General features: G+C 42.1%; 1 protein-coding gene across 1 annotated transcript in view; it reads right to left on the minus strand.

Annotated features, from left to right (window-relative positions):
- Positions 1-22,595, minus strand: part of adgrv1 (adhesion G protein-coupled receptor V1) — a 539,532-nt gene that overhangs the window by 7,893 nt on the left and 509,044 nt on the right. The window contains exon 89 of the mRNA XM_059969328.1: positions 5,808-5,985. Within this exon, the coding sequence (XP_059825311.1) occupies positions 5,808-5,985 (178 nt within the window). The remainder of the gene's footprint in view (positions 1-5,807; positions 5,986-22,595) is intronic.

The following is a 22,595-nucleotide window of genomic DNA, read 5'->3' on the forward strand; positions in this document are numbered from 1 at the left end:
TGAGGAATGGGTACTTCCTATCCCCATACAAGCAATTTTGGCTGATAACAACCTGCAAAGGTACATAAATACTATTGATAACCCATGGGTGAAATTGACTCTTAAAATATGGAAAACTACTATAAAAGAATATAATCTAGAGGGAGATATTGCAATTCTTAAATGGTGTGCATATGACTCGGATTTTACACCAAATAAATTGGATGCTAGATTTAAGGACTGGACAGCTAAAGGAATAACAGTTCTTTATAGCATAATGAAAGAAGGAACGCTGTTCAGTTTTGAAATGCTTAAAGAGAAACAATTATTAGAAAAACAAGATTTTTATCGGTATTTACAGATGTGACAATATGTTAATAAGACGCTTAAAAATGTAACCAAGACAAGTACCTGCTTGATAGAGCTCTTTAGAAAAGCATATAATTCAAATAATGGTGGTAGAATTATTTCAAGCATGCATAAGGGGTTGTCAAATCTTAAAACACATTCGACTTCAGACATTAAAACAAAATGGGAGAAGGAAGGAGGGACAATTATATCTGAGGAAGAATGGATAACAATATGGAGATATCAATGGAAGTGTACCAGTTCACAGAAATGGAGGGAGTTTGGATGGAAAAACTTGATAAGATATTTTATTACACCCTCTCAGAAATCCCATTATGATAGTAACCTCCCTGTTTGCTGGAGAAATTGTGGAAATCAAAATGCAAATCATTATCATATTTTTTGGGACTGCCCTGTTATCAAAAACTATTTGAAGGGGATACACAATGCCCTACAAGACATCTTTAAATGTGAGATACCCTTAGAGAGTAAGACCATATATTCTGGGTATATACCTCAAGAATGGTTGGAAAGAGATAAATATTTAATAAATATACTGTTGGTGGCTGGTAAAAGGACTCTTACTAGGAAATGGTTATCACAGGAGAGTCCAACTTTAAATACATGGATGGAAATTACAATGGACATTTACAAAATGGAGGAGATAACAGTATCTGTTCCTCATAAGCTGGAACAATTTGATTCATACTGGGAAAAATGGTTTAACAACATAATGCCTCATAGGCCTGATTTTATTCTCACAAATCAATGAATCTGTTGTAAATAAAAAAGATCACTCCCTACTTGTACATAGTTCTTTCCTTTTGCTTGTTTTTTCTTTCCACTCTTTCCTGTAAGTGTATACCCCAGATAAATACTTTGTGGAGATTTGTGATATAAATGATTATATGATATATATGTACAATGTCTGAAATACAACTTATGGAAATGTTTGTTTGATGATGAACTTCAATAAAAAAAAAATTACAAAATAAAAAGAAATTTCTCATTTCATTATTTTTAAAAGCATCTTCATTTTACAGAATTTCTTTAACCTATGCCTAAGGCCTTCTCACAGTATTCACATAGTTTGGCTTCTTCTGCACATTGGCTTTGTCAGTCTTCATGTGTAGCTTTTCACTGATTTCATGGTACTTCTGTGTTCGACTGTGAAGGCCCACGAGAAAACAAATCTCAGAGAATCGCACAGTGATATTCTGCTTGGAGTATTGTGAGCAGTTGTGGGCTCCTTATCTTAGAAAGGATATGCTGAAACCGGAGAGGGTTCAAAGAAGGTTCACAAAAATGATTCCAGGATTGAATGTCAAACCGAGAAAATCTGCAGATACTGGTAATCCAAACAACCCACACAAAATGCTGGAGGAACTCAGCAGGCCAGGCAGCATCTAGGAAAGGAGTACAGTCGACGTTTCAGGTTTTTTAAGGGTTTCAGCTTGAAACGTCGACTGTAATCTTTTCCTAGATGCTGCCTGGCCTGCTAAGTTCCTCCAGCATTTTGTGTGTGCTTTCTAGAATTGAATGTCTTGTCATCCAAAGAGCATATGATGGCTCTGGGTCTATATTTACTAGAATGCAGAAGAATGAGGGGTTACCTCATTGAAACCTATCGAATGGTGAAAGGCCTGGATAGAGTGAATGTAGAGTGAATGGGAGAGTCTAAGATCAAAGGGGCATCCTTTTAGAATGGAGATGAGGTGGAATTTCTTTATCCAGAGGGTGGTGAGTCTGTGGAACTCATTGCCACAGGCAGCTCTGGAGGCCGAATCTTTATGTATATTTAAGGAATCGGTTGACAGATTCTTGATTGGTCAGGGCATGAAGGAATACAGGGAGAAGGCAGGGGATTGGGGCTGAAAGGAAAAATGGATCAGCCATGGTGACTTGGCGGAACAGACTTGATGGGAAAAATGGCCTAATGCTGCTCCTATAACTTATGATCTTATATATGTACTTTAATAATAACTTTACTGTGAACTCAGATATAAACACCATATTTCTGTTGTACTAACAGTGCTACTGTAATGACAGACCTCAACTCCATTTCATTTCTACTTACGTACTGTATTAAAATCTTAGGCACATAAATTTAGCTAAGGAGACGAAGACTTTTGCACAGTACTGTATGTTTAAATCTGGAGGGAGCAAAGGATGTTGGGAATGGAGCGCCGGGGGAGGGGTGTGGGTCAGGTGACAAAGAAAGAGTGCTGGGTGCGAGGGCTGGCATGGGTGCAGGCACACACAGCACTGAGCCACCAGGCAAGGTCATTTGATTCTAAACAACTGGTTTATTGATCATTACAGAATGTCTCTCTAGTGCTTCCTACTCCTTTCTCTCTCCCTTCTTTTCCCAATCATGACTCCCCTCTCCCTGCCCCCTTCCCGCTCTCAGTCCGCATAAAGACCCAGATCAGAATCAGGTTTATCATCACTCACATATGTCATGAATTTTTTTTTGTGGCAGCAGTACAGTGCAATGCATAAAATTACGGCAGTACAGTGTAAGAGTCTCAGGCACCCTAGCTATATATATGTGCCTAAGACATTTGATAAGTACTGTATTATTCAGACAAGGTCCTGCATGGTACAGAGTTGTGTCTCAACTCATGGATTCTGATGTTTAGTGGACAGGGTGAGGGGATTTTCTGTGGTAATTGTCTCAATAACATAAACATCAAAGCAAGCTTGGATGATGTTTTCCCAAATCCCAGACCATCCTATTTAGTCATTTCTAAATTGCTGTTTTTATTTATTGGATTTACAGCATGGTAACAGGTCCTTCCAATTCAATGAACCCACACTGCCCACTTATACTCATGTGACCAATTAACCCACTGACCCATACATCCTTGGGTTGTGGGAGGAAAGCAGAGCACCCTGAGGAAATCTATCATGGCGAGAATGTACAAACTTCTCAGAGACAGCAGTGGAATTGGTGCTGCAATAAAGTTATACTCATGGCTATGCTATCCTGCCACCTACATAGCCTCAAATTCTGTGCTCAGATCTCCACAATGAAGATTGAACCTATGAATTTCGGATTCCAGGGTGAAAGTACAACCAATGAAGCCAAGTCTGATACACTGATGCCTGATCATTACGTATAGCTGCTTCTTCTGGGTACAATAGTGTAGCTGTCTGCATGACGGTATTACTGCTCAGGGTGTCAGAGTTTGGACGGCCATCCCAGCATCCTCTGTAAGGAGTCTGTATATACACCCCATGGAATGTGTGGGTGCTCTCTGGGTCCTCTGGTTTCCTCCCACAGTCCAGTTAGCAGGTTAATTGATCAGTATAAACTGTACCGTACAAATTAGGCTATGGTTAAAATCAAGGGTGCTGGTGGTGTGGCTGGAAGGGTTGTAAGAACATATTCCGTGCTGTATCTGCAGATGGAATAATGATTCAAAAAAATTCCTGAGTCAGCAATTGCGGGTTCCCACATCTCATGTGTGCAGACTCATCACTTTAACCTTTGACAGGATGACCGAGTCCTTGCTGCTCTCTCCACTTCCGATGGGAAATTGACTGGCTGCTCAGGGCTTCGAGCACCCTTCCTGAATGGGCGGCATGCTGATTCAAAGTACAGAGTGAGGATGTGTTACCATAGGCTACTACGTTGCTTGCCAATCTGCGAGCAAACATCTTTGCATAATTCTGAAGTTCAGATAGACAGGACAGACAACGAGTGTGCAAGAGACATCAAATTGTGCAAATACAAAAGAATAAAGAGAAATAATAATAATAAAGAAACAAGCAATAAATATCGAGAACATGAGATGCAGAGACTTTGAAAGTGAGTGCATAAGTTGTGGGACCATTTCAGTGATGGGGCAAATGATTCATTGATTCTATTAAGGTTATTAAATTTACTGAGAATGTCCACTAGAAAACAAATCTCAGGGTTATATATGGTGAGATATGTACTTTGATCATAAATTTACTTTGAACTTCGATGAATTAAACTGCAAAGATTCTGTGCAAGATAGCGTATATTCGAAAAATGGTCAGTATTATTCAGGGTTTAGTAATGATTCAAAGTATTGAGTATAGAGGTGTTGCAAATGCAATGTTTGGATTAACGACCAGGACAGTCTGAATATGTGCTGGGTGTTGCCCGAAATGTCACCACATCTCTGACACCATCAGAAATAAGGTTTTTAACACAGAGAATGGTGGGTGGGTGGAATGCTCTGCCAGGGGTGATGGTAAAGGCGGATACACTAGGGGCATTTAAGAAACTCTTAGATAGGCAGATGGATGATAGAAAAATGGAGAGCAATGCAGGAGGGATCTTAGTGTAGATTAAAAGGTCATTACAACATTGTGGGCTGAAGGGGTGTATGGGGTGTCCAGGGAGGGGTAACACCTCTGGTGAAGGGGCTTGTTTATTCTGGACACTCAGCTCTCGCCTGTGGCTCCAAGTAGCTGTTTGCATGTGACAGCGGCCACACCCTGCTACACCGTTTGACGGGTGGGCTAAACCAGGTGAGGGCAGCTGGCAGCCTCATACCCCAGTGAGATAGGGACATGTCTGTCCTAGCATGCAAAGTCATCTCCAATAAACTATGTGGATGAGATCTACAGTGAGATCCAACAGCCAGGAAGGTGGTACTGCAATGCTTTGTGGAGAGCAAAGGACGTGACAAATCACAGATGAAATCATGGTCATCTACTGCATCCAAGGGAGACCCTAGATTGTCACTTTGTTTGTACCACTGAACATGGACTTCTGAGGATGGCAGAGCGGAACTGCCCCAGTGCAATGGCTTTTCCACTTTAAAAACTCTCCCGCACATCGTCGGGGATGACTGACAGCCACCACTACCACCAGAGAGAGGTGATGGGCAGGTGAAAAGAAGAGGGGAGCCAGAATGGGGAATAGAAAAGAGAGAAGGGTGGGGGGAGAAATTATAGGAAGTTAGAGAAATTGATATTCACATCATTAGGATGGAGGCATGATGAAATCATCACTAGTGACTGGACTTTTGATATTGAAAGCAAGGAAGTACTGATCATGCTATATATGCAGCACTTTTGTCATGACAATAGACATTCTGTCTCAGTTTTCCTCAGTACAGGTTTCTTTGCACAGACTAATAATCTGGCATGCATTTATTTATTCATTCATTCAGAGACACAGCATGGAATCGACCCTTCTGGCCCTTCAAACAGTGCCACCCCAGCAACCCCCCAATTTAACCCTAACCTAATCACGGGACATTTTACAATGACCAAATAATCTACTAACCGGTACGTCTTTGGGCTGTGAGGGGAAACTGGAGCACCCGGAGGAAACCCACGCATTCCACATGGAACACGTACAGAGACTCCTTACAGTTGACATCGGAATTGAACTCGGAATTCCGATGCCCCGAGCTGTAATAGTGTTACACTAACCGTTACGTTACTATGGCGTAAACAATGTTGACGTGTTAGCGGATAGTGTGGTCACTACTCACCAGTTTTTAAGGCGAATATCAAATCATCAAACTCTTGTGCCTCCTCATCACCCATCAGGTTGCTGGTGCCGTAGTCTCCTTTGGTGGCATAGATGTTGCCACTCACTGGGCTTTCCTTGAAGATGCTGCTTGCTTGACTGCTGGGTCTTAAAGAGGCTTGTTCCCAGTCAGACGGTATCTAAGAGAAACAATGATTTGTCAGTCAGATTCCCATACATAAAAAGTACACTCATTGACCACCCTACACCGGCTCGTTAATGCAAATATCCGATTAGCCAATCATGCGTCAGCAACTCAATGCATAAAGTCCTGTAATCATGGTCAAGAGGTTTAATTATTCAGAATCGGGAAGAAATATAATCTAAGTGACTGACGGTGGGATGATTGTTGGTACCAGACAGAGATCTCAGAAACTGCTGATATCCTCCTGGTCAATGGGAAGTTTTAGATATTGAGATAGAGTGAACATTAAGGGGATGCTTCCAATAGTGGGAGCATCCAGGACCCGAGGGTACAGCCTTAGAATAGAAAGACATCTCTTTAGAACAGATATGAGGAGGAACTTCTTTTGCCACTGGGTGGTGGATCTCTGTAATTCACTGCCACAGATTGCTGTAGAGGCCATGTCATTGAGTATGTTTAACGTAGAGGTTGATAGGTTCTTGATTAGTCAGGCATCAAAGGTTATGGGGAGAAGGCAGGAGAATGGGGTTGACAGGGATAATAAATCAGCCATGATGGAAAGGCATAGTAGACTCAATAGGCCAAATTGCCTAATTCTGCTCCGATGTCTCACGGTTTCTTTGTTGTGCTTCTGACTGCCAAACCTTCATCATTCAGCAATGATGTACAAACAGGTTCAGATTCATATTCACTTATTGATCAGGTGTACTTTGAAACTACATGAAATATGTCATCTACGTTAACAATTAACAAAATCTAGGGGTGTGGGGGACAGCCACAAGTGTCACCACATATTCCGACACCAACATGGCATGCCCACAATGTTCAGCAGGACAACACAGAACATAACAACAGCAGCAACAAAGCAACATCAGCCATGCAATTCTCTTTCCTCCCTCCCTCCCACCCACCCAGCCAGCCATACACACACGGTCAGATCTCAAACCCCAGGACAGAATGCCTTCATGCCTCCACTGGTTTTGTAGACATAAGACCTCTGACTTCTCCAGTGGTTTCTCAAACCCAGGCCTTTGGCACCGGGCATCCAACTTTCCCCAGTATATTTGCAAACCCAGGCTTTTGATGTCAGGCTTCCGATTTTCCCAGTGGATTAACGAACCCAGGCCTTTGGCATCAGGCCTCCGACTGCCCCAGTATATTTGCAAACCCTGGCCTTTGATGTCAGGCTTCCAACATTCCCGGTGGATTCACAAACCCAGACCTTCGTTGTGGGGCCTCTGAATTCCCCAGCGGATTCACAAACCCAGGCCTTCGGCATTGGATCTCTAACTTCCCCAGTGATGGATAATGTTCTTTTCTCCAAGGTAAGGCATTTGAAAAGTAGGGGCATAGATATAGGGTCAGAGGGAAAAGATTTACAGTTGAAGCCAGATGTTTACATACACCTTAGCCAAATACATTTAAACTCAGTTTTTCACAATTCCTGACATTTAATCCTAGAAAACATTCCCTGTCTTAGGTCAGTTAGGATCACTACTTTATTTTAAGATTGTGAAATGTCAGAATAATAGTAGAGAGAATGATTTATTTCAGCTTTTATTTCTTTCATCACATTCCCAGTAGGTCAGAAGTTTACATACACTTTGTTAGTATTTGGTAGCATTGCCTTTAAAATGCTTAACTTAGGTCAAACATTTTGGGTAGACTTCCAAAAGCTTCTCACATTAAGTTGCTGGAATTTTGCTCCATTCCTCCAGACAGAACTGGTGTAACTGAGTCAGGTTTGTAGGCCTCCTTGCTTGCACACGCTTTTTCAGTTCTGCCCACAAATTTTTTATCGGATTGAGGTCAGGGCTTTGTGATGGCCACTCCAATACCTTGACTTTGTTGTCCTTAAGCAATTTTGCCACAACTTTGGAGGTAAGCTTGGGGTCATTGTTCATTTGGAAGACCTATTTGCGACCGAGCTTTAACTTCCTGGCTGATGTCTTGAAAAGTTGCTTCAATATATCCACATAATTTTTCTTCCTCATGATGCCATCTATTTTGTGAAGTGCACCAGTCCCTCCTGCAGCAAAGCACCCCCACAACATGATGCTGCCACCCCCATGCTTCACGGTTGGGATGGTGTTCTTTGGCTTGCAAACCTCAACCTTTTTCCTCCAAACATAACAGTGGTCATTATGGCCATTGTCCTGACGAAGGGTCTTGGCCTGAAACATCGACAGCACTTCTCCCTATAGATGCTGCCTGGCCTGCTGGGTTCCACCAGCATTTTGTGTGTGTTATCATTATGGCCAAAGAGTTTAATTTTTGTTTAATCAGACCAGAGGACATTTCTCCAAAAAATAAGATCTTTGTCCCCATGTGCACTTGCAAACTGTAGTCTGGCTTTTTATGACAGTTTTGGAGCAGTGGCTTCTTCCTTGCTGAGCAGCCTTTCAGGTTATGTCGATATAGGACTCGTTTTACTGTGGATATAGATATTTGTCTACCTGTTTCCTCCAGCTGCTTCACAAGGTCCTTTGCTGTTGTTCTGGGATTGATTTGCACTTTTCGCACCAAAGTATGTTCATCTCTAGGAGACAGAATGCGTCTCCTTCCTGAGCAGTATGACAGCTACGTGGTCCCATGGTGTTTATACTTGCGTACTATTGTTTGTACAGATGAACGTGGTACCTTCAGGCTTTTGGAAATTGCTCCCAAGGATGAACCAGACTTGTGGAGGTCCACAAATTTTTTTTCTGAGGTCTTGGCTGATTTCTTTTGATTTTGTTTGTAAACTTCTGACCCACTGGAATTGTTATATAGTCAATTAAGAGTGGAATATTCTGTCTGTAAACAATTGTTGAAAAAATTACTCTTGTTCTGCACAAAGTAGATGTCCTCAACCTCTTGCCAAAACTATAGTTTGCTAATACGAAATCTGTGGAGTGGTTAAACAATGAGTTTTAATGACTTCTACCTAGGTGTATGTAAACCTCTGACTTCAACTGTAAATGGGACCTGAGGATCCACTCTTTCACACAGAGGGTGGTAGGTATATGAAAGGAGTTGCTAGAGGAAGTGGCTGCGGCAGGTACAATAGTACCATTTAAGAAACACTTGGCTCGGTACATGGAGCAGTTGGTTTCAGAGTAACATCAGCCAAATGCAAGAAATTTGGTCCAGCTGGGAGGACGATATGTTCATAATGGATTATTAGGCCAAAGTGTCTGTATCCCTGTTGCATTACTTTGTGACTTATGACACTATCTGATTGCTTTTCCATTTTGTTTCAAGCCTTCCAACAGCTTCAAGCAGTACTCTAGTGAAGTAAGACACAAGGATTGAAACTTTACAACATAAATAATTTAACACTTCAACTTGGTGTTGGCATTTCAGAGGAGCTGTCCTGGCCACAGCACATAGTGCCACCACAAAATAAACATGCAGTGCCTCTACTTTCGTAGAAGTCTGCATGTCATTTAAAACTTCGACAAACTTCTATAGATGTGTGGTGGAGAGTAAATTGACTGGCTGCATCATAGCCTGGTATGTAAACACCAATAGCCTTGAGTGGAAGAGCCTGCAAGAAGCAGTAATTACAGCTCAGTCCATCATGGATAAAGTCCTCCCCACCATTAAGGGCATCTACAAGGAACGCAGTCGCAGGAAGGCAGCATCCATCAGCAAGGACCCGCACCACACAGGCGCAGCTGTCTTCTTGCTCCTGCCATCAGGAAGAAGGTACAGGAGACTCAGGTTCAAACCACCAGGTTCAGAAACAGTTATTATCCCTCAACCATCCGGCTTTTGAACCACAGCGGTTAACTTCGCTCACCTTATCATTAAAATCTTCACACAACCTATGGACTCACTATCAGGGACCCTTCATCTCACGATCTCGATATTTATTGCTTATTTATTATTATTTTGCTTGTTTTTTGTTGTTTCTTTGTATTTACTGTGCATGTCTGCAAGAAAATGAATCTCAGGTAGTATATGGTGGCATGTAAGTATTTTGATAATAAATTTACTTTGAACTTTTCACCACGAGACTTAATACGACAGCTTTTAATTCAATTCAATATTTCAAGACTGTTTAATGTCATTTGCAGTACACAAGTGTAAGGAGAATGAAATAATTGCTACTCCAGATCTGATGCCGCACAAAAAACACACAAGATAAAGAACAGAACAATAACATTAAAAAACACACAATAAATATAAATGCATAAATAAGACAGGTTATCTACATTGCTCCAAAGAGACTCAAGGCTGTACATCTGGAGCAATGAACTTAAAATTAGTTTGAATACTTTTTGGAAGTCATTGGTTTTAAATGAACTATTTAAATAATTTTCTGTCATATAGCAAAGTCGAGACCCTGTGTTTTTGAAGTTCTGTGCATTTTATGCACTCACATGAACCAATTGACTATCTAACAGCTTCCAGAAACCACTCCTACCCATTTTCACAAAACACATTACTAAAAGCTGTTAATCTTTCGCCTGCAGTTGGGTCTGAAAGAAAGAAACAACTCCTTTAAGAGTAACAATACACATTGCACAGTTCTACAATCAAAAATATTTTGGCCTCACTGCTATTTAAATGGAACTAAAATTCAAACATAATTTAATATCCGTACATTAATCATTGCTAATCCTGCAATCTGCCTCTTGTTCTTTACCAACAGCATGCTTGTTTTTTTTTCCAAATAAAACTCTATCTAGATTTTCTTCGGGTATATCAAAGTTTCTTTTACACAGCCAGAATCTCAGATCCAAAAGGTTCAGGAACAGTATTAGCCTTCAACCATCAGGCTTCTGAACCAGCGTGGTTAACTTCACTCACTCAACAATGAACTGATTCCACAATCTATGGAGTCACTTTCAAGGACTCTAGAATTTATATGCTCAGTGTTAGTTTGCATGTTTATATATTTATATATCTATCTTTCTTGTATTTCACTGTTTGACTTCGTTTGCACTTTGTGTGTAGTTTTTTACTGATAAAATTGTACTTTGTGTTCTGCTGTGAATGTCTGCAAGAAATTGAATCGCAGGATAGCATGTCATGACATATATGTACTTTGATAATAAATTTACTTTGAGGGTGGTTGGTGTGTGGAACGTGCTGCCTGGGGTTGTGTGGATACATCAGGGACATTTAAGATACTCATAGGCACGTGGATGATAGAAAAACGGAGGGCGACATGAGAGGGAAGGATTAGATTGGTATAAAAGGAGATTAAAAGGTTGTCACAGCATTGTGGGCTGAAGGGTCTGTACTGTACTGTAATGCTCTATGTTTGATGTTGTTACCCTTGCATTCTCTGTTTGTATTTGTCTCATCCACAGAAAACAACTGGTTAAAGGTTGTATTGCACACTGCAGGTTCACAACTATTACGACCAAGTTTAAACTTGTAGAATTTAAAAATCTATCACACAAGTGTAAGTCTTTCTCTGCATGTTTTAAGATGACCTTATTACAAATTCTACTCACCACTTTGGATCTGATTGAAAATTAAGTTGAGCATTGTATAAAATACATTGCTCATACACTTTCACCCAACTTGCACTAAAACTGAAGACCAGTTTACTGTTCCTTTATTTTTATTTGGAGATATAGCAAGGTAACCATCCCTTTCAGCCCAACAAGCCCACACTGCCCAACTGACCGATCAGCCTACTGACCCGTATGTCTTGGATTGTGGGAGGGAACAGGAGCACCCAGAGGAACTCCATACAGTTACAGACAGAGTGTACAAACTCCTCAATTTGGTGGCAGCAATTGAACCTGGGTTGTTAGTGTTGTAACAGTGTTACACTACTAAGCTACCCTTTAGTAGCAGACACCACTAACCAAATGCTTTCTATCAAGGGCCACTGACAGGTAGAAAGACAAAAGACAGCCCAAATGCAGGCCATTTTCATAAACACAAGATGCTGGAAATACACAGTAACACAACTCAAAATGTTGGAGGAACTCAGCAGGTCAGGCAGCATCTACGGAGTAGAATAAAGGGTCGACGTTTTGGTCTGAGACCCTTCATCAGTACTAGAAAGGAAGGGGGAATTTGCCAGAACAAGAAGGTGGGAGTGGGGAAGGAGTAAACTGTGGCAGGGGATAGGTGAAACCAGGGGATGGGGAGGTAGATGGTAGGGGAGTGTGATGAAGTGGAAATCATGGGGGAGATAGGCAGACAAGGTAAAGGGCTGGTAAAGAAGAAATTTAATAGAAGAGGACATCTCAAAATGCTTTGAGCCCTTCCATGAAGCAGGATCAATGTTCAACAATATGGAGTTTTCCATAAATAATTAACTATATCAATTAGCCACTGTTTATTTTACAGGTGGTAGGGACATTTTTCTCTGGCCAAATGCACAATAACCACTTGCAGGAAAAGTTCAAATAAAAATCCAACTATGGTTAATTATTGATTTACAATTTAAATTGACTGACGTACTCTGCACACACTTAAATTGCATAACAAACAAGAACTACCTTAATTATACAATGTGTTTCTGTTTCATTCTACTAAAAGTTTGGAACACACTTCGTTATTGTGAAAGAAAGATCTTTATGTTCAGTGAAAGTGCACTATCTCAGGGAATAATGTGGGTTACCATGGTTGTATTGATACTTCATTAAAGGTACACTCAATGGCCACTTTATTAGGTACACCTGTACACCCACTCATTAATGCAAAATCTAATCAGCTAATCATGTGGCAGCAATCCAATGCATTAAAGTTTACAGACATGGTCTAGAGATTCAGTTGTTGCAACCAAACATCAGAATAGGGGACAAAATGTGATCAAAATGACTTTGACCATAGAATGACTGTTGGTGCCAAATGGGGTGATTTGAGTATCTCAGATCAGCTGATCCCTTGGAATTTTCACACACAACAGTCTCCAGAGTTCACAGAGAATTGTGCAAAAACAAAAAAAACAATCCAGTGAGTACCAGTTCTGTGGGCATAAACAGCATGTTAATGAGAGGGCTGAGGAGAACGGCCAGCCCGGTCCAAGCTGACAGGAAGGTGACAGTAACTCAGATAACCACACGTTACAACAGCGGTGTGCAGATTGTCTCTGAATGCACAACACGGCAAACCTTGAAGTGGGAGCTTCAGCAGCAGAAGACCCAGAACATACACTCAGTGGACACTATATCTGGCAGAAGATGTACCTATTAAAGTGACCACTGAATGTATGAAGTGTGGGTCATCTGTTCATTTAAGTCTTACAACAATTTACATTTCTAAACATTTCTTACTTTATAAACACATGGAATGGTGGAGGAACTCAGCAGATCAGGCAGAGTAATAAAGAGTTGCCATTTTAGGCTATGACCCCTCTCATGACTGGAAAGGAAAGAGATCAGAAATAAGAAGATGGGAGAAGGGGAATGAGTACAAGCTGGCAGATTGCTCGCTGAGGGGAAGAAGGTAAGGTCGCTAGGTGCTTTTTAGACTTGTTCTATTAATCCAGTTCTGGTATGGGGGAGACAGTCAGAGCAGTGGTGTGCTCTGTATGCAGTATGTGGGAAGTCAGGGTCAACACGGTTGTCCCTGATGACCACACCTGCAAAAGGTGCGTCCAGCTGCAGCTCCTATCAGCCCGAGTTAGGGAGTTGGAGCGGGAGCTGGATGAACTACAGATCATTCGGGAGGCAGAGGCAGAGATAGATAGGAGTTATCAGGAGGTAGTCACACCAAAAATCCAAGAAGTAGGCAGATGGGTGACGGTCCAGAGAGGCAGGGGGAGCAGGCAGAGAGAGCAGAGCACCCCTGCGGCCATTCCCATTAACAATAAGTATACCGTACTGGATACTGTTGATGGGGATGACCTACCAGGAATGAGTTGTAGTGGTCCTGCCTCTGGCACAGAGGTTGAACCCTCAACTAGAAAGGGGAGGAGGGAAGAGAAGAGAGCGATAGTTTTAGGGGATTCTATAGTCAGGGGGGCAGATAGGAGATTTTGTGGGGCAGATCAGGAGTCTCAGATGGTATGTTGCCTCCCTGGTGCCAGGGTCCGGGACATCTCAGATCGGGTGCAGGCTATTCTTGAGAACGAGGGCATGAACCCAGATGTAGTGGTCCATGTAGGGACCAACGATGTAGGTAAGGTGAGTGAGGGGGTCCTGCTTAGAGAGTTCAGGGAGTTAGGAGTGAAGCTGAAAGGCAGGACCTCCAGGGTGACAATCTCGGGATTGCTACCTGTGCCACGTGCGAGTGAGGTGAAGAATAGAATGATTATGCACATTACTACGAGGCTGAGAGCATGGTGCAGGAAGGAAGGGTTCAGGTTTTTGGATAATTGGTCTTTGTTCCAGGGACATTGGGATCTGTTTCGAAGGGACGGTCTACATCTGAACCGGAGGGGTACTAACATTCTTGCAGGAATGTTTGCTAGTGCTGCTCGGGGGGGTTTAAACTAGATGTGCAGGGGGCAGGGATCCAGATCCAGAGGGTTGGTCAGAAGGAGCATGGGGTTAAATGTGTAGAAGGTTTGGGTGATCTTGAGAAGGTCATCAAACATTCAAGGTGCAATTAGCCCGATGGAAGTTCAAGGAGCTGGGTTAGGTACAATAGACAGTGTTTTAAGCAAAGAGGAGGAATGGGCTAAGAATTCTATACTTGAATGCGCGTAGTGTCAGAAATAAGACAGATGAGCTTGAAGCTCAGATGAAAATGGGGAACTACGATATTGTTGGGATAACGGAGACATGGCTGCAAGGGGATCAGGCCTGGGAATTGAGTGTACCAGGGTATACGTGCTATCGTAGAGACAGAAATATGGGAAGAGGGTGTGGGGTGGCCCTGTTGGAGAGGAATGAGATTCAGTCCTTAGCAAGAGGTGACTTGGGAACAAGGGAAGTAGAGTCTGTGTGGATTGAGCTGAGGAACAGTAAGGGTAAAAAGACCCTAATGGGTATTGTGTACAGGCCCCCAAACAGTAGCGTGGATATTGGGTACAAGTTGATTAGGGAGTTAACACTGGCATGTGCTAAAGGTAATGCAGTCGTTATGGGAGATTTCAACATGCAGGTGAACTGGGAGAATCAGGTAGGTGCTGGACCCCAGGATAGGGAGTTTGTGGAGTGTCTAAGGGATGTATTTTTGGAACAGCTTGTGCTTGAGCCAACCAGGAACGAGGCTATTTTGGACTTGGTAATGTGTAATGAACAGGAATTGATAAGTGATCTTGAAGTAAAGGAGCTATTAGGAAGTAGTGATCATAACATGATAAGTTTTTATCTACAATTTGAGAGGGATAAGGGCAGATCAGAGGTGTCAGTGTTGCAATTAAATAAAGGAGACTACGGAGCCATGAGGGAAGAGCTGGCCAAAGTTAAATGGGCGGATGCCCTGGCAGGAAAGACAGTGGATCAGCAGTGGCAGATATTCTTGGGGATAATACAAAAGATGCAAAAGCAGTTCATTCCAATGAGAAGGAAGGATTCAAAGAGGGGGAAGGGGCCACAGTGGTTGACAAAGGAAGTCAGAGATTGTATAGCATTAAAGAAAAAGAAGTATGACAGGGCTAAAATGAGTGGGAATACAGATGATTGGGAAAGTTTTAAGGAACAGCAGATCTTAACTAAAAAAGCAATACGGAGAGAAAAAATCAGGTATGAGCTCAGTCTAGCCAGGAATATAAAAGGGGATAGCAAAAGCTTTTTTAGCTATGTGAAGAGAAAGAAGATAGTTAAGAACAATGTTGGCCCCTTGAAGAATGAATTGGGAGAAATTGTTATGGGAAACAGGGAAATGGCAACAGAATTTAATGCATACTGTAGATCTTTCTTCACCAGGGAGGACACAAGCAATCTCCCAGATGTATGGATAGGCCAGGGTCATAAGATATCAGAGAAATTGAGACAGATTGACATTAGGAAAGAAACTGTGATGAGTAGACTGGTAGGACTGAAGGCTAATAAATCCCCGGGTCCAGATGGTCTGCATCCGAGGGTTCTAAAAGAGGTGGCTCAGGAAATTGTGGATGCATTGGTAATCATTTTCCAATGTTCCTTAGATTCAGGATCAGTTCCTGAAGATTGGAGAGTGGCTAATGTTATCCCACTTTTCAAGAAGGGAGGGAAGGAGAAAACGGAGAACTATCGCCCTGTTAGCCTAACGTCAGTCGCAGGGAAGATGCTTGAGTCCATTATTAAGAACGAAATAGTGGCACAACTTGATGGCAGTAATAGGATTAGGCCGAGCCAGCATGGATTTACCAAGGGCAAATCATGCTTGACTAATCTGTTGGAGTTTTTTGAGGGTGTAACAAGGATGTTAGACGAGGGTAAGCCAGTGGATGTTGTGTACCTAGATTTTCAGAAGGCATTCGATAAGGTGCCACATAGGAGATTGGTGAGTAAAATCAGAGCTCATGGCATTGGGGGTAGGGTTTCAACATGGATAGAAAACTGGTTGGCAGATAGAAAGCAAAGGGTAGCAGTGAATGGGTGTTTCTCGGACTGGCTGGAGGTGACTAGTGGGGTACCACAGGGCTCTGTATTGGGACCACAGCTCTTTACGATTTATGTCAACGATTTAGATGAGGGCATTGAAAACTATATCAGCAAGTTTGCTGACGATACTAAACTGGGTGGCAGTGTGACATGCGAAGAGGACTTTAGGAGAATACAGGGAGACTTGGATAGGCTGGGTGAGTGGGCAGATACTTGGCAGATGTCATTCAATGTGAATAAATGTGAAGTTATCCACTTTGGAAGCAGGAACAAGAGGGCAGAGTATTGTCTGAACGGTGTAGAGTTAGGTAAGGGAGAAATGCAAAGAGACCTAGGAGTCCTAGTTCACCAGTCAATGAAGGTGGATGAGCAAGTGCAACAGGCAGTGAAGAGGGCAAATGGAATGTTGGCCTTTATTACAAGGGGAATTGAGTACAAGAGCAAGGATGTCCTTTTGCATTTGTACGGGGCCCTGGTGAGACCACACCTGGAATATTGTGTACAGCTTTGGTCTCCAGGTTTAAGGAAGAACATTCTGGCAATTGAGGAAGAGCAGCGTAGATTTACTAGGTTGATTCCTGGGATGGCAGGGCTGTCTTACACAGAGAGATTGGAGAGATTGGGCTTGTACACGCTGGAATTGAGGAGATTGAGAGGGGATCTGATTGAAACGTTTAAGATAATTAAAGGATTTGATAGGATTGAGGCAGGAAATATGTTCCAGATGTTGGGAGAGTCCAGTACCAGAGAGCATGGATTGAGAATAAGAGGTCAGTTATTTAAAACAGAGTTGAGGAAGAGCTTCTTCTCCCAGAGAGTTGTGGAGGTGTGGAATGCACTGCCTCGGAAGACGGTGGAGGCCAATTCTCTGGATGCTTTCAAGAAGGAGCTAGATAGATATCTGATGGATAGGGGAATCAAGGGATATGGGGACAAGGCAGGGACAGGGTATTGATAGTGAATGATCAGCCATGATCTCAGAATGGCGGTGCAGACTCGAGGGGCCGAATGGTCTACTTCTGCACCTAATGTCTATTGTAATAGTGAGATCAGGTGAGGGGGAAGGGGGTAGGTGATGTAAGAAGCTCAGGGGGATTGATGGAGGAGGTTCAAAGCTGAAATATCAGTATGTAGGCAGTATTCAACTCTGAGATTTGTCCTCCCACAGGTAGCCACAAAACAAAGGAAACCATGGAACCTGTTCAATGTAGACATTCAACACGCAGCACGCAAAAAAGAACAAGTCGCGCAAACAGCAAAGAAACAAGTAAAAACCAAAAAAAAACATGGAACATAAATCATCAAACCACAGTTAAAGGGCCGAAGAAGAAGAAATCTGATAGGAGAGGAGAGTGGAGAATGGAAGAAAGGGAACCAGTGGGAGAAGATGGACAGGTGAGGAGAAGAGAAGGGGTGAAGGAGGAACTAGAATGGGGATGGAAAAAGAGAGAAGGAAGGAGGGAGGAGAAATTACAGGAAGTTAGAAAAATTGATGTTCATGCTATCAGGTTGGAGACCACCCAGACAGAATATGAGATGTTGCTCCTCCAACTTGAGAGAGGTTTCATTGAAGCAGTAGATGAGGCCATGGACCAATATGTCAGAATGGGAAGTCAAATTGAAGTGGATAGCCATCGAAAGATCTGCCTTTTGTAGTGGACAGAGCTAAAAGGTCCCCCAGTCTGTGTTGGGACTCACTGACGCAGAGGAGGCTGCACTGGGAGCACTGGATACAACAGATGTCCTAGAAAACTTCCCTCACCTGTAAGGACTGTTTGGGGCCCTGAATGGCGTTGAGGGAGGAGATTGAGAGACAGGTGTAGCAATTGTCCTGCATGCTATTTATTTATATCTTCATTTGCAGTTCGTTTACAATTAGCAGTTCTTGATGGTTACAATCTACAGTTTTTGTTCCATAGATTTGTTAAGTATGCTCACAGAAAAAGAAACTCAAGGTTGTACGTGGTGACATGCATGTACTCAGATAATAAATTTTTCTTTAAACTTTGCAGGGATATGTGCCAGGAGGGAGATTTGGGAAGGCAAACACATTGTGTGTGTTGCTCCAGATTCCAGCATCTGCAATATCTCTTGCGTTCAGGCAGAATAGATGCCATCCCCACAGCTTAAGCCTTATGTACTTCCTTAGTATTTTTTCACCTCTCTTTTTGCACTCATTTATTTTCTTTATTGTAATTTTTAGTTTTTATTACAATGTATTGCAACATACTGCTGCCACAAAATAACAACTTTCATGAGATTGGAATTTAATGCCGACAAGTGCGAGGTATTGCTCTTCAGTAGGGCCAACCAGGATAGGTCTTACGCAGTGAACGGTAGGGCACTGAGGAGTGTGGCAGAACAAAGGTGTCCAGGAATACAGGTACATCATTTGTTGAAAGTGGTAAATAAGTAAATAGGGTCGTAAAGAAAGTTTTTGGCACATTAGCCTTCATAAATCAAATTACTGAGTACAGGCGATGGGATGTTATGTTGAATTTGTATAAGAGGCCTATTTTGGAGTATTGTGTGCAGTTTTGATCACCTATCAACAGGAAAGATGTAAACAAGTTTGAAAGAGTACAGATGAAATTTCTAAGGATGTTGCCAGGTCTGGAGGAACTGAGTTATAAGGTAAGATTAAATAGGCTAGGACTTCCATTGAATGTAGAAGATTGAGAGAAGATTTGATAGAGCTAAACAAAATTATGAAGGGTATAGATAGGGTAAATGTAAGCAGACTTTTTCCACTGAGGTTGGATGGAACTACAACCAAAGGTCATGAGTGAAGGATGAAAGGTGAGAAGTTTAAAGGGAACGTGAGGGGAAACTTCATTCAGAAAGTTGTGAAAGTGTGGAATGAGCTGCCAGCACAAGTAGTGAATGCAAGCTCAATTTCAATGTTTAAGCAAATCTTGGATAGGTACCTGGATGGTTGGGGTACAGAGGGCTATGGTCCCAGTGCGGGTTGATGGGAGGAGGCAGTTTGAATGGTTTTGGCATGGACTAGTTGGGCTGAAGAGCCTATTTCCGTGCTGTACTTCTCTATGACTATCCCAGTGATATTAACCCTGATTCCCAATCTGAGTTGTGAGTGAAGCTGGCTGGGTGCCACACAACTTTCTGTGTTTACCACCTTTTCGTGGAGCTTGTTGTGTTCATCTTGTTGTGGGCAGTCTTTCATCGATTCTATAGTGTGTCTCTGTATTTACTGTGAATATCCACTGGAAAACATATCTCAAAGCAGTGTATGGTGACATAAATGTACTTTGATAATAAATTTACTTTGAACTTTTTACTTTGTAACTGATGAGGCAGTCACACTTCCTGATGTGAAATCTGGTGCATAACACAATCTTCTCACCAGGTCATCCCTACATTAAATCTCTGTGAGAAAACTGGATATTTCAAACAAGCATTTCCTTAATGCATGTTAATAGTGTTTCAGAGATGTCAGGTTGCATGTGAATGAGCAAAATATGTCAGTTAATGCATTTTCCTTCATAAATACTTAGCAACCATATGCTCTGATCCCCAGTATTGTCAAGGAAACAGCAAGAGACTTTAGATTTAAATATCCTGAAAGACAAAGTACATTTATCATCAAATAATGTATATATCACCATATTCTACTTTGAGATCCATTTGCTTGCAGGCATTTACAGGAAAATAATGAATTGCAACAGAACGTATGAAAAAATATACATGAACAAGCACTCCGCCGTGGATGGCCCGAAGCCCGTCTGTGAACAGAGGGTTAGGCATGGGGCAAGCAATTCCACCCTGTAAAAACCCAGAGCAACAGAAGCTCCAAAGGATTCATCCCTGGGAGAGGAAAGGTCTTCATGAAAAGTCTGAAGGTCTGGCCCAGGATAGAGGACTCTGGCAAGCTGCTATCAGCAGCTTGTGCCCCAATATGGGTGATGGGCTTAACAAGAAGATATATAAACAAAAACTGACAACCAATGTGCAAATAAAAAAACTAAATAAGGCCATATTCCAGCTACAGGAGCAAAACCTCACTGGCCTGCAAACAGAACAAATATCTAGTCATTTCTATACAGACCGCACTCTGATTGTTTATCTGCAATACATTTCACTGTAGGTGTTACACTTTCTTTTGTATTTTTATTAGGGCAGCAGGTTAGCGTGGCGGTTAGCGTGATGCTATACAGCACTAGCAATTGGGCTTCAGTTCCTACCGCTGTCTATAAGGAGAGTGTACATTCTCCCAGAGAGTGTGCGTGTTTCCTCTGGGTGCTCTGGTTTCCTCTCATTTTCCAAATATGTACAGGTTACTGGTGGTAACTAGTGAGCATGCTGTGTTGCTATGTTGACACTGGAAACATGATGACACGTGGGCTACCCCTATCACTTCCTCAGACTGTGTTGGTCTTCGACCCAAATGAAGCACTTCACTATATGTTTTGATGTACATCTAGTTCAGGTTTAATTGTCCATAAATGATTACCCATGAACACAGCCAAATAAAACAGTGTTACTCCGAGGCCAAGGTGCAAGCACAGTGCCAACAGTCATACACAGCACATGGCACATTTCTTATCTTATCTTTTATATAATTGCTTTTATATTCTAATCCTCTCGAAATGAATGCTAAGTCATTTCAAGAGGATTCAAATCTAAAAGCAAAGACATAATGATAAGGCTTTATAAAGGACAGGTGAGGCCTCCCTTGGTGTATTCTGAGTAGCTTTGGACCCCTTATCTCAGAAGGGATTACTTACTTTAGAGAAGGTTCAAAGGAGGTTCACAAAAATGATTGCGGGATTGAAAGGCTGATCATACGAGGAGTGTTTGATGGCTCTGGGTCTGGAATTCAGAAGAATGGGAGAGGACTCCCATTGAAAACTATTGAATGGTGAAAGGCCTTGATAGAGTGGACGTGGAGATGATGTTTCCTCTGGTGGGAAAGTCTAAGACCAGAGGAAAGAGCCTTAGAATAAAGTGGTGTCCATTGAGAACAGAGATGAGGAGGAATTTCTTCAGCCAGAGGGTGGTGAATCTGTGGAATTCATTGCCAAAGGAGGCTGTGAAGGCCAAGTCATTGGGTATACTTAAGCCGAGGTTGATAAGATTCTTGATTAGTCAGTGCGTGAAGGGATACGGGGAGAAGGCAGGAGACGGGGTTGAGAGTGGTGGATCAGCCATGATGAAATGACAGAGCAGACTCGATGGGCTAAATGGCCTAATTCTGCTCCTATACCTTATGGTCCAATGCAGGGGTCAGCAACCTTTACCACTGAAAGAGCCACTTGGACCCGTTTCCCACAGAAAAGAAAACACTGGGAGCCGCAAAACCCGTTTGACATTTAAAATGAAATAACACTGCATACAACGTTTTTTTTTGCCTTTATGCTATGTATAAACAAACTATAATGTGTTGCATTTATGAAATTGATGAACTCCTGCAGAGAAAACGAAATTACATTTCTGCATGCAACAAAAACATTTTGAACTCCGAAAAAAAGACGTTGGGTTGAAAGTTACTTTTAAGTAAAATATTCAATGTCTATTTGAGTCCTTCTTGTATTTATGAAAAACGCCGAACTTAAATTTTCCGCCAGCAGCAAACCAAAAATAACGTCAGCCAGCTGTCATCCTGAAAAATGAAAGGACTATTTCACTGAACTATGAAAAAATATGAATATAAGTAAAATAATAGGCAATTAAAATATTTATCATACTTGGTTAATGGGATTTCTGCTCCTGGACCTCAGCGCACAGCGTCTGCACATCAGGGCTGTATGATGTCACCTTCATCTTTACACAGGATCGCAAGCTGTCATCTGTGAGGTTTTCAATATCACTCCATTTGTGTTTCTGAGCAAGAACGGCCTTCTGACGGGCAACATCTTCAAGGTCTGCTGTCAAGCGTCTAAACTTGGACACCCATATGTCTTTGTCGGCTAAGTCGGCCAGTTCCATCTCAAGATCAGGTTGACTCACACCTGCCAATGCAGTCGTATTCAGTAGGGAAGGATCGATGCTTAAGGGAGTGACCGGGAAGGATAATGTGTTTTTTTCCTCTCTGAACTCACAGAAGCGTTTCCCAAACGATGTTTGCATTGCGATGATTGCAGAATGTAAATACTCCGAAATTATCATGTCGTGACCTTGTTTGAACTCTCTCAAATTGGGGAAGTGAGACAAAGTG

Source organism: Hypanus sabinus, chromosome 5, assembly GCF_030144855.1.
Source record: "Hypanus sabinus isolate sHypSab1 chromosome 5, sHypSab1.hap1, whole genome shotgun sequence".
NCBI classification, from domain to species: Eukaryota; Metazoa; Chordata; class Chondrichthyes; order Myliobatiformes; family Dasyatidae; genus Hypanus; species Hypanus sabinus.